General features: G+C 36.7%; 1 protein-coding gene across 4 annotated transcripts in view; it reads left to right on the forward strand.

Annotated features, from left to right (window-relative positions):
• The window catches only part of KAZN (kazrin, periplakin interacting protein), a 2,853,667-nt gene that overhangs the window by 2,604,618 nt on the left and 236,063 nt on the right, over positions 1-12,986 (forward strand). For all 4 annotated transcript variants that reach the window (XM_044062363.1, XM_044062364.1, XM_044062365.1 and 1 more), the window contains one exon: positions 12,564-12,693. In XM_044062363.1, coding sequence (XP_043918298.1) covers positions 12,564-12,693 — 130 coding nt within the window. The remainder of the gene's footprint in view (positions 1-12,563; positions 12,694-12,986) is intronic.

Genomic DNA, 12,986 nt, shown 5'->3' on the forward strand with positions numbered 1-12,986 from the left:
CATACTGCCAAAGACAGGTGTCCTAGAAGGGCTGTGAAATTTAATTTTGGGCACTAAACTCCCCTACTACACCTCTGTTCTCACTGTTCACCATACTTCCTCATGAGTGTATTGTGTCAGTAGGTAACACATTACCCAGATTTTGGAACATGTATGGAGGAAGACCTTAAGTGCTCTTTACTGACTATGGTCAAATAAATGATTGATAGTATAGTGTGAGCAGATACCCACACAAGTGTATCCAGAAAGTGAGGTTATTTTTCTGGGGGTAGTGGGTTTGTTAGACTATGTGTGTGAAAGCAAAGGCAGTTAATTATTAGAGTTAAAACAGTTATCAATATGGCTTAGTAGTGATTATGTAGTGTGTGTGTGTGTGTGTGTGTGTGTGTGTGTGTGTGTGTGTGTGTGTGTGTGTGTGTGTGTGTGTCTGAGTGTAGTAACCTGAAATACATTACTTTCGCCAATATGTTTATCACCATCAGCTATCAGAAGTGGACATAAAAAGTATGGTTAATTTGTGGGAAGGAGGAAGTTATGTATTAGGGATACTTGTGTGAAAGCAAAAGAAGCTATATTACCACTATTAAAATGATCATTGATGAGACTTGCCACGGGGCTGTGATGTATGTGTCTGATAGCAGCAAACTGAAATATGTTACTGTTGTTGTTATGCTTTAATGGTCTTTGCAATAAAACATCAAAGGTTTACAGAGAAAAGATGTCTATTTTTAGGAGATTGTGAAGTTGGCCTGCTATGTGTTTGAATGCAGAGGCACTTACATTATTACAATCCTTGCTGGGCAATGTGTTACCTACTGAGTATGGAAAAAGTAATCAGAGACCTAGGGACCCAAGTTGACAGCGACCTCTCATTTGACACCCACGTTGCCAAAGTGGTTAGAAAAACATTCTACCTTGCACACCTCATCATGAAGGGATTCACATCCAGATCCAAGGATGTCATTGTACCCCTATATTCCTCCCTCATCAGACCCATGATTGAGTACAATGCCCGATTTGGTATGTACCTCACCCGGCATTTGCAACAGCTGGAGAGACCACAAAAGTACCTCACCAAGAGGATCAAGGGTCTTCAACATATGTCTTATTCTGCCAGACTAAAGAAACTTCAGCTCTATTCAGTAGCATACCGCCTGCTCAGAGGTGATCTCTGCCTGACGTACAAGGCCATGTCCAATCAGGATCTGATGGACATGCTCCACCTCAAAAAATCCAAATCCATCAGGACCATGAGAGCTAAAGACTTAAACCTCAGCACAAGTATGAATAGGACATGCTGGAAGGATAGATTCATAACCCAGAGGCTTCCCATGCTTTGGAGCAAGATCCCAGTTCGTATTAGGCAGAGCCCCTCACTGACTCTCTTCAAGAGAAATCTTGATGAGTGGATGGGAGATCGTAAGTTTACCCCAGGGGTCACATCTGTGTCACTGCTAGACAGGGTCACAGTAAACTAATTCTATTATATAAGGGGACCTTCATTGTGTCACTACTAGACAGAGGCACAGTATTCTAAATTTATTCTGTACATTTTTTGTACCATTTCATGGGGTGGCAAAAGCCACATCACTATGGCTAGGCTTACAAATGCCCCAGGGCAGATAGCCTAGTACTATACTATGAAACTATGAAACTATGACATCTCAGGAGGCTGCATGCATATGTGTGAGAACAAAATAAGTTATTTTATGATATCTGAATGACAGGAGAACAATAAACAATATGGCTTGGCATAGGTTCTGTTGTGCAAGTGTTTAAGAGTAGCAAGTTAAAATGTTTTTGTATTTTTTTTTTTAATTAAAATAAATATTATGTACAGGATTTTGATGCAGAATAGCTTCGCTACCATAATTTGTGGACATGGTTTCTTTCACTTGACTACAACCAAACTTTAGAGGTGTATCCAAACCTGTTCTTGTTCATGGACTGAGGTGGTATGGTATTTTGACAATGTAGTAGGCATGCACAGCAGCTTCCTGCCATAACTGTAAGCCATATATCATTAACTCCAGAAATGGAGAAGACTGTAAAATCTGATTTCAGAATTTCAAAATTCATAAAAACGTTGAAAAAAAAAAGATTTTTGCAGGAGGGCTTTACCACAAGCATTTCTTGACATTGTGGATTATGCCTCCCATACCTCTGCTACTTATTAATATCTTAACTCTGAGATCACTATGTGGAGTATGAAAAAAACTCCCAGATATCACAGTATCAGCATTAGTATGTATTATAATATTATGACTAGACTCATACTCTCAGTGTCAGAATTCCAATGATTACTGTTACAGTCCATAAAATATCAAAGGGCTCGCATACAATGGAGATATATGTTGGATAATGATAGCGGGTCCCCCTCCAAAACCTTGCCATGTTTGATACGTGCCTCCTGAGTCAAAAAGGTTACATGCTACTTGCTTCAAATAATGCAAACATGCTCAATTTCTTCATAATGAGGATTCAAATAAAGACAGCTGTTAAAACTCTGTTTATGAAATATATTGTGTTACTAAGTGCAAGTTGTGCTATGCAATGCAAAATACAAGTTTACTTAATTAGCTGTTTATTTTGCACTCAATGTTCTGGTCTTTCCTATGGGAGCTTGCTATCTCTTAGACCCAGGACTGGCAGCACATCTGCTACTTCCAAACATTTACTATACTTAAGCATTTTGCAAGTAAAAATCCTTGATAAATCCGCTTACCACTCAGAGTGAATACCACTGCATCTTTAAATTAGCAGATCTGCCTGGTGTATATTGTGTTCAGCTCCAGCTGATTTGGAGTGGCCCTTGGGTTTTCTAGGTAACTAAAGTCATTCCTTTATTCTTTATTTCATCTAGGTAACTAGAATATGTTGGGCTATTTGTACCTGTTTAATAATATATTTAACACCATGTTTTCATTTTGGTTCCTCATTCATTTTGTCATACTTTTGATGTTTCCCGTATTAATCTGCTTTCATTCAATACAGGCTACAAGTTTCATCTCTGTTACATATTTTCTCCTTACCTTAACGCATAGCAAGAATTCCTTAAACTACTAGATTTAATCCAATGTTTTCAAATTAAATATTTACAGTACTCTGCTCATTTCTGTCCTGATTTATCCACATACATAGCTACATTCACATGTTTTTAAGCTTAACATACTCCTGCATCTATTCAACTCAATCATTTTTGTCACATGTGCTGTGACTGGCTTTATTCATTGTATTTGTTAGGTACTTTTGTGGGTACCAAATACAAACGAAAAAGAGGGAACATGATCAGTATTGCATAAATGTCAGCAACATCCATGGATCACTGCAATATACATAAGTTTACTGGAAGCATGTAACTCATGGCATAATTGTATAGAGTATTTGATTATTCACTTAAATTAACATCAATGGTATTTAATTTATATATATATATATATATATATATATATATTTATATATATATATATATATATATATATATTTATTTATTTATTTACTGGTGTAGTGCACTGATCACTGTTGATCAATTTCAGACTCAGCTTAAGTGAAATACAAAACATTTCCCAAACAAAAAATATGGAAATATGAGCAATAGCAGAATATTTCAGACTTATTACATAGGAAAACATTTTCCTATATATTCAGGTTAACATGCACAATGCAATTTACAATCAAGCAGAGTGTAATGTACAATGTATACATTAGTTTCTAAAGTGGGTCAATCTTCAGTAAATCTTAAAAGAGGCGAAGAGATTTGGAAAGGAGATAGGTTAGGTGATATGTCCTCTGTTGAAACAGGAGCATTTGTTTTGGATGAAGAAGTGTTTTTGAGTTGCATTCTGAATTTGAAGTGTTGATTTCCTTAATATCGATGGGGACAGCCTGCCAAACAGTAGGTGCCTGAAAGGAATTACAGGACTTTAAAGAACAAACTTCAGTTTTCTCCAACAGCAGCCTATTAACTACAACATCACAACCAATCAGGCTGTCTATTCAATCATGTAAACATTTGATGCAACAAGGTTCTGAATTCTTTTTGCCAGGCAGATAACGTTAGCATTAAGGGTTCATATGTGTGCAAAAACTAATTTGAATGTGGCTAATCTGAGTTGACAGAGAAGCAAAGTGTTGAAAAGTTATTTTCCCCTGTTAGAAATGAAATGTAAGAGTGGGTGTATTTAAGCATAGTAGTTGTAGTAAATGCAAACATGTATTGAAGATTTAGATGGTTAGAATAAAAGTCAGGCTTCTGAAACTAAAGACTTATTAAACATTTCAAAGCAATATGGTAGTGTATAGTATTTAGTGTATATGTGAGAAAAAATGGTATATTGGCAAACTAAATGAAAAGTGAAACATAGCAAATACAGGGCTATGTAGTGATGTCAGGCATGGACATTTAGCCATTCCTGTAGTGTTGCATGCCACTGAAGGCCACGGTCTAATTTTTGAGAGTTTTGAGTACATGGTGTCTGCACCTGTTATTTTGCCAGAGGTGTGTGATAAAGTAATGACTTTAGACAAGTTAGAAGCACATTTCATACTAAAATATAATACTATGCTACCAAGAGGCTTAAATTTAGACTTCCCATGGTAGTTTTTATTGTGAAATTAAATTAAGGATGGTTATGCTAAATGCATGAGATAAATGTAGCATCCTGTTTTTGTATGATATGGCATTTGTTTTTCTATGGGAATTGATGTTGTGCCATTTAGATATTTTACTCATTTATTTTAATATTTATTTTACTTATTTTACATTTGTTTACCAGGATGATCCGACTGGATATATGTCCATTTTCAGTTGGGGAGAAAAGCTTGAAGTTAGTAGATTACATTACATTAGTTACATTACATTAGTAACATTTACAAATTAACATAGTTTACAGTCTTCAGTAAGGTTACAAACATTTATAGAACATGGTAGGCAACTGAGAGTTTTACACAAGGTTTCACACAGATAAGGACTTTATCCCGTAATGAGCTCTAGATATGCCACAAAGCAAGGTCATATACATTTTAAAGTCAAATGACAGATTTAATTAGGCAAGATATCCAATACCAGGGGGTGGGTGTTAGTCAGGTTTTGAACAGGGGCATTGCAAGTGCATTTGAAAGTGTAGATTGAGGCTTTTTTTAACTGGGTTAGAGAGGGCTGGAGAGTAAGTTCAGCAGGTAGAGAGTTCCAAATTTTGCCTACAGAGTTGGCAAATAGAGAGTCACCAGCCACATTTATGCTTTAGGTTGTTTGAACCAACAGTTTGTCAGCAGAGTGCAGTGACCTCAGGTTGCTGTAGGGATTAATGATCTTGTTTAGTGCTGGTGTCTTATCAGGGTGGTTTAGAACTTTGTGGGCTATTATAAGTTGGTTGTATTGGAGAAGACTAGTCCATTCAAGCCAACCTAGTTGAGTTAAGTTGATACAGTGGTGGGTCCTAAAGGTTGTATCTGTAGCAAATCTAGCAATATGGTTGTAACAGCTTGCAAGTTTGCTAAGAGTGGTTTTATTCAAGTTAGTGAAAAGGGGGGAGGCATAGAGAAGGGTAGACAGCAAGTGGGAGCGAACGATAGAAGTTCTTGCAAATGGAGTGAGGAAAGGTTTGATCCTATAGAGGGAGCCCAGTTTTTTGTTGATGATTTTGATGGTTTGATTGACATGGGTATCATATTTTAGGGTATTATTGACTGTGACCTCTAGGAGTTTGGTGTGAACATCTGGGGATATAAGTGTGTCATTATTTGATCTTATGGTAAAGAATGGAGAAGAGGACTTACAGGTAGGGGAAAAAATTAGCAGCTTAGTTTTGTTGGGGTTTAAAATAAGCTGACGGTTTGCAAACCATTTTTAAATATCATTGCAAGTATTCTGGGTTCGAGTCAGCAGCTCAGTTGAGGAGGAGGCTGCACAGATTAAAGTGGAGTCATCCGCGTATTGGATGCAGGTGAGGTATCAGGTCATTGATAAAGACTGAGAAGAGAAGTGGTCCTAGTATGGAGCCTTGGGGGACTCCTAGTGTGATGGGTAGATGAGCAGACAGTGTATTCTGCCATAATACTGCTTGTTGTTTGCCAGACAGATAAGATTGGAACCATTTAATCGCACAGTTATTTAGTGACAGTTTCTTCAAGGTATGGATAAGTAGTTGGTGGTTGACCATATCAAAGGCCTTAGAGAGATCTAGGAAGGGAGCTGAGGTAAGTTTGTTATTGTTTCGGTTGAGGTTAATGGAGTTAGAGAAGGATAGGAGGGCTGAGGTGGTGCTGTGGTTTGGCCTAAAGCCATGCTGAGAGTTGGCCAGTAGTTTATTCTGGGTGAGATAGTACATTAACTGGCTATGAACACATTTTTCATTTATTTGGCCAGTGGTGATAGTATGGCTATTGGTCTGTAGTTTGAGAGGTCTATAGAGTTCCCTTCTTTATAGAGAGGAATAATGTGGGAAACCTTCTAGATAGATGGGATGGTGGCTTCGGACAAGGTTCGGTTTATAACAATAGAAATAGGGTATGCAATGGCATCTGCCACTTTCTGTAGATATTCTGGTGGGAGGAGATCAGCTGCTACAGTAGTGGGATTTAGTTTGTTAATTAGAGATCTGATGGTTGATGTAGATACAGGCTGGAAGTTAAAGTAGAGTGGGGTAGTGGATGAGGAATCCTAATTTGGTACACTGCAAGCCAGTTGGCTAGCTAGTGATTGGATGGTCTTAGTGAAAAAACTGTTAAATACAATTGCAGTTTCCTCTGGAGATTTTAGGTTACAAGCTGATGGGGGTGGGAGTGGTGGACTGTCCGGGGTGGAGCAGTTTGTTTACTCCTGCCCAAAACTTTTGAGGTTTGTTCTGATGTTTTTGTTGAAGGTGTTGATAGAAGTTTTTTTGTCTAACAATGTGGCTTTCTTAGTATCATTCCTTAGCTGCCGGAATTTAATATGGACAAGTGGGACTTTGGAGGTGGGCCATTTGTCCCATGCTTTATTTATGCTATGATTTTGGTTTTGGTTACTTTAGAGAGCCAGGGGCAGTTTTAGTTTTGGCTCTAAGGGTGTGGACAGGAGTGTGGGAAATTAGAATGGTAAGGAATTTAGAATTAAAATAGGCTACAGCATCATCCAGTGGAAGATCTTTTAGGATGGCCCAATTGCATGCTTTGAGTTCCTTCTGAAAATCAGTGGTGTTGAAGTTCTTGTTATTATTGCTATAATATATTGCTTAAAGAGTTAGATGAAGATATACCATTTACAAAATGTTAAACCATTTAGTAGCTTTTATAGCCTTAGATTTGCTAGGGTATAACTATAAACAGAGAAATGTATGTTTTTGCATGGCATGAACTATTTTGTCCCTTTAAGTGATTTGATAAGTATAGGAAGTGCTGTATATATAAATTGAAGAATTTGCATTACTTGATTTTTCACTCCCATGAAGGCATTAGCCGATGCACTAGGGAGGAATAAAAAATATTTTCAAACTTCTAGCTGTGTCTGTATGTATAGATGCATGTATGTTCTTCAGTAACTGAAGTGCACAGAAAGTTGTCTAAAAGATGTGTTATGTACTATTTCCAGGCAGACTTGAAATTCAGTGGTGACCATCAGTATATATGTATCAGGCTAGGCGACTACCACAGTAGCAATTTTCCAAGTTATTACCCCCAAAACATCAAGGCATTATTCTTTTGTACCTTATTTAAATAATATTATTTAATTCATTCACATCATGCTCTCAACCAATTTTTCTTGTTGGTCTTTCGGCTTTTCCCGGTTAGAGGTCGCCACAGCGGAACTCTGGTCCGCTGATGATTGGCAGTAGATTTTCATGAACGCCGAGGTGCCAGCTCAACGTCCAACCTTCAACGAAGGCACGCCCATTTACACATGTCTTTCGAACACGGCCCAACCACAGGGAGGACATGCAGACTCCACACAGAAGGCACTCCCTGCACTCCAGCCGAGAATCGAATTGGAGAACCTCTTGCTGTGAGGCAACAATGCTACCGCTGCACCACCGTGGCTTTTTTTATGCTCTCCACCAATTAATAACATAATAACAAATAAATGAAAGCCACAATACCTGTTCTTTTCTTATTATAACAGTAAAATACTTTAAATACCTCCATAAATAAAAATTTTACTAAAAAATAAATACAAATGTACTAAATATACTAAATTAAATATTGTACTCACAGTCGTAACTGAGCCACTGAATAAATAAAGTATCAAGGCGCAAGATAAGTCTGGATTCAAGTAATTTAAACGTGAAATATATGATCTCTCATCTATTTATTTATTTGGTGATCCAGATCTGTGAAATATTGTTAAAAGTCTTATCTTATCAAAAGTGTCCCTCCATAGCACCTAGAAAGCAGGGGCTACACCCCTGTACCCCACATTCATTTAATATAACAGCATCAAAGACAACCAGGGATATGTCAGCACTGTGCACTGTGGAAAGTGACAACTTTTGGAATGCTGCAGTTTTAGTGAATGGAAGCTATAATGACTTGTTGTGTTTGCAGTGAACCAAGCACACAAAATATTTGCATTTCTAGGTTGCTTACAGGTAGCCACTAAATTCTGAGCAGAGTTACAGCAAACTATTAATTTTCATAGTTTCACAGTTTTATAGTTTGAGCCATTCCACATTTAGACTATAGAGTTATCAGATAATACAGACTTCCTTAACTCATGCATATACTGCCTATATAATCATCTAGCATTATTTTAAAAACACTAAGTGACGTTGCCATATGCATGTTCATGGGTATGAAATACGCTGCGATCAATAAGTGTCATTCCTAGCCCTGCTTCTATTAAATGTAAAAAAAGATCTCTGGGTCTTATGTCATCTGGTTCTGTTTTCATTTCAGTGCTAAATCCACTCTTAATTCAACAAAACCCACAGCTTTAAATGCAGCGCATAACATACACCTAAGATACCCTAAACTGAATAGTTGCAATTTCTAAAGTACATCACTGTTTGCTTGATATGTGAAACCTTTTAGCTTTTTACACTTGCATTTGGTGCAGAAATCTGTGGGTAATATTCCCGCACAAGATGGATTAATTTACCAATACTGGCACTGTAGTACAGCATAAGGTTGGGGGGAATGTTGCACTGTAGAGTATGTAGTCATTCAGATGAGACGTTAAACTGAGGCTCCATCCTTCTGAGTTATGGGTAGCTCAGATGTATATAAAAGAGCCCATGACACTTATCAAATGGAGTAGGAAAAGTTCCCTGGTAAACTAGCCAAAATTCCCCCCTAGTCAGTATGGATACCACTGTGGGTGTCCCCCGAAAAGAAGCCATTGACTTTGTGGGAATAACATGGTGAACAAAGTGCAAATAAATAAATACGTAATAAATAGTGCATTTTCTCTAAATGGTCTCCACATTCTGCAAATCTATTGTTAAGAGGCATAAGAAAGAGTCATACTGAAGCATAGTCCTTACTATGGTTATATACAAAGCATGCACTACCGAATAGTCTAAATAACTGTCCATATTACCTTAAGGCCTTATCCTTAATGTTTAACACATGCATTTTACAGCTTAGTCCTTGGTCAATTTGTATTCCCAGATCTTTAATAAAGTCTGCAGTTTCAAACTAGTGATTGTTCATGATTATTGAATTGCATTCAACCTTATCAAAGGTCCTTACCTCACATTTACTAGTACTAAAGCATAAAGCTGTTTTGGATGCTTATAAATTATTTAATGTGTAGTATCTGCATTATTACACCAATTCTAGAGTCATACACTCTGTAAAACTAGAGAAATTAGGGAAACCACATTAAACAATTGTGGACCCAGGACCATGATCATTTAGTCACTGTGGTTTCCAGCTGCATTTCAGCTGCTACATTTTTATGTTTTTAGTTATTAAAGCATTTCACCCTGTAGTTAACAAATACTGATTTCAACAATTATAGAAGAAATAATGTTAGATTGATAATCTTATCTTTGCAATAGTGTCAAACTGTTGATCTCATGATAAGAGGCAATATGAAAGAGACAGTTACAGTTAATGAATGCATTGTTAAATCATAATGTAAAAATTATTTCTAACAAAATAATTTAGCCATCTGAAGGACTGTACAAGTTTCACTTCTGCATTGTTCGTCATGTATTTCCTGTTCAATTCTGCTAGTAGCCTTATGGTTTCTTTGCTGTTTAACGTATTAATCTATAGCCTGCTAAATGAATGCTTGCTTCATTTACATATTATGTAAAACATTAGGCATATCTGAAAACAGGTAACATAAATTAAACTTATAACATCCTTCATATAAGCAACCTATAACTCCATGCAATTAAATTTTATAGCATGACTTGATTACTATATCACTTTCTCTTCTTCTCCCATTATAGTGCTGTGGTTTATTACCAATGCAAGTTAATGTCTAGGACTGGCTTATAATTGTTTTAAATAGGCATTATCAACTATTTAACATTCATTGCTCCCACTATTAATAAATCTGCAGCAGGGTTAAATATGTTGTTTAACTCCTGAATTCCTGCCTTTATACGTCAGATAATTTGTTTCCCTTGTATTGCATCATTATGGTCTCCCTACAAAGGGGCTGTTAAGGCTCAGTTGGATTATGTGATATATAACTTACTACATTAAGCAAAATATGTAGATTACAAATCAATACAGTGGACAGTGTAGGTTACTGGATCTATAACTACATGATGAGTAACAAAAGACGACAGCTCAGGATTAATCACTGCATTATTATACTGTCCATAGTACAAAGACTGTTTCATCATAATTTTTATTAACTAAAATTAGACACACGTTCATCTTCTCATTGGTGAAGTTGAAACAGCTGTCTGATTAAATGACTTACAATCCCAACATGAATATACTGAGGATGTAGGAATTAAACTTGGGTCAGGACAATATAGCTTAAGCCAGATATAATACAGGCATGTCATGGTGTGCCCAGTAATTTTTCAAGGTCAACATTTTGAACACCATAAGGATGCAAAATTTTCCAGATTCAATATCTGCATTAAATTAATGTGGTACAAGTGAGTCAGTAAAGAAAATAACTATATTCAGAGTGATGTATGCTTACTTTATTATTACTTATCCAATGGAATGTTTCCATTGTAATCATTTTAGTATATCTGCTGCATCTTTAACTGTTCTTTAGCTGCATACCATACAACAAGGGTGGTCATTTTGCCATCTCTGTTGGTATAGATTGACAAAGTTCTGACCTCATTCCAGGTGATCTGTGTTCGATTAGTCAAGCAGGTGCCTAATGAAGCTGGCATGTGGAAAAAGAGTATGCTTAACAGTGGGGACAGGGTTTAGAACAAGGTCATCTGCAATATTTGACGTAATCCAAGGGCATGCATTCTGATCATTAAGTCATGAACATGGTAACCTTTCTCAGTAGGTGTATAGAAGTGTGCACATGTATTAGAAGGTGTAGTGACTCACTGAACTACGTGGGTTGCATGTCTCCCAACAAAGGAGAGGGTTAGGCCTTAAAAGAAAAACACTGATATTGTCAGAATGCCAGTGAGGGCACAAGCAACCCATATGGCTGCCTTTATGTTGGTCCATCCAGACCAGATGAGGTTTGAAGTTTGGCAGGCCCTAAGGAGAAAAAATCATACAAAAAAAGAAGTGTAGTTATTTCAGGTGAAGGTAGCTACATATAAGTTTGCTATGCAAATCAAAAGTTTCTATTTTCTTTGAGAAGTAGCAACTGGCTGAAAAAAATTGTACACAGTTCAAAAAATCTTGTCAACTTCCCTTTTGTTTTCTTAATGTAATGTACTAAACTGTACTATCAGGCTAGACTTCTTTTTGTTGTACTATAGACATTGTGCAATATATTCTTGTACTATTTTCATGACATTCTATTCCAGTACCCAAATTACACACAGGAATCACCTTTACAGGAAAACATTTCATATTCAGTCTTGATAAAACAATGAAAAACATAACCAAGACAAGTTATGCCAGCTTCTTTATTTTTATGATTTCTGAAAGCAAACAGTCATTATGCTGTGAATGATTGTAATCAGCACATCATACACAACATGCATATGTTTTCTGAGGTGAATCACACTGTGGAAAGAATCTCGTTTCCCCATTGAGATCTTCCTTTGCATCCTTTATGTAGCAAAATTGCACAATGTCATTTTTTTATTAATGTTAGATTATTACATGACAATCATGCACATTCTGCCTTCTTTTCATATATGTTCTTAACTAGTTTACCTTTATAAATACAAATGAGGCAAATATCTCTGCTCAAAGTGCATGTTGGGACTAGCTGTACACAAAGGTGTGTTGCTGTTTGCTACAAGCATTTCTCTGTAGAATGTACAAGTATACCTGCAATGTGTTTAATGAAGTTACCAAACTTCTTGACAGGAATAAAAATCAATATATCAATGTGTGTAAAATACATTAGTGGTATTTTTATTACATCTGCTTTTATAGCATGGTGAACATTAACAATTTAGGGAACTGATGGACCTATAGTTAAAAAAAAAAACGAAAGCAAGTTAAATATATTTTGTTTCACACAGAACAGGAACAGCATGGCTGAGTGAACGATTCAGCACTCCTATCACCCTAAGGCAGGGCTCACTGGGGCGCTCTGCCAGCTCAGGGAGATCAACAGATGATGAGAATAGTCTGAAGTTCCGATCAAGCAAGGTACGCCTAAACTACTTTGTTAAAAGATTAGAGTACAGTAGAAGTATTTTAGAGCTTTTGAAAGCTGCAAAGTGTGATGTGACAGCAAACACTCTAGAAAAATAATTATTGTGCTGTAGTAAAATTAATAAATAATGATGTGTCAGTGTCAATGATTTCTTGTATTATAGGTGAAGTGTGGCTATAGTTGTTTAAGATGTGTGACATAAAATGGGGACGTATGATGCAGTGTGGAGAGGTGGAAATGAAAAGAGAACCATTCGTCTGTGTATTTTGAATATCTTTTTAAACAG

The sequence above is a fragment of the Protopterus annectens genome, chromosome 2.part1, assembly GCF_019279795.1.
Source record: "Protopterus annectens isolate FY-2018-M chromosome 2.part1, PAN1.0, whole genome shotgun sequence".
NCBI lineage: Eukaryota > Metazoa > Chordata > Ceratodontiformes > Protopteridae > Protopterus > Protopterus annectens.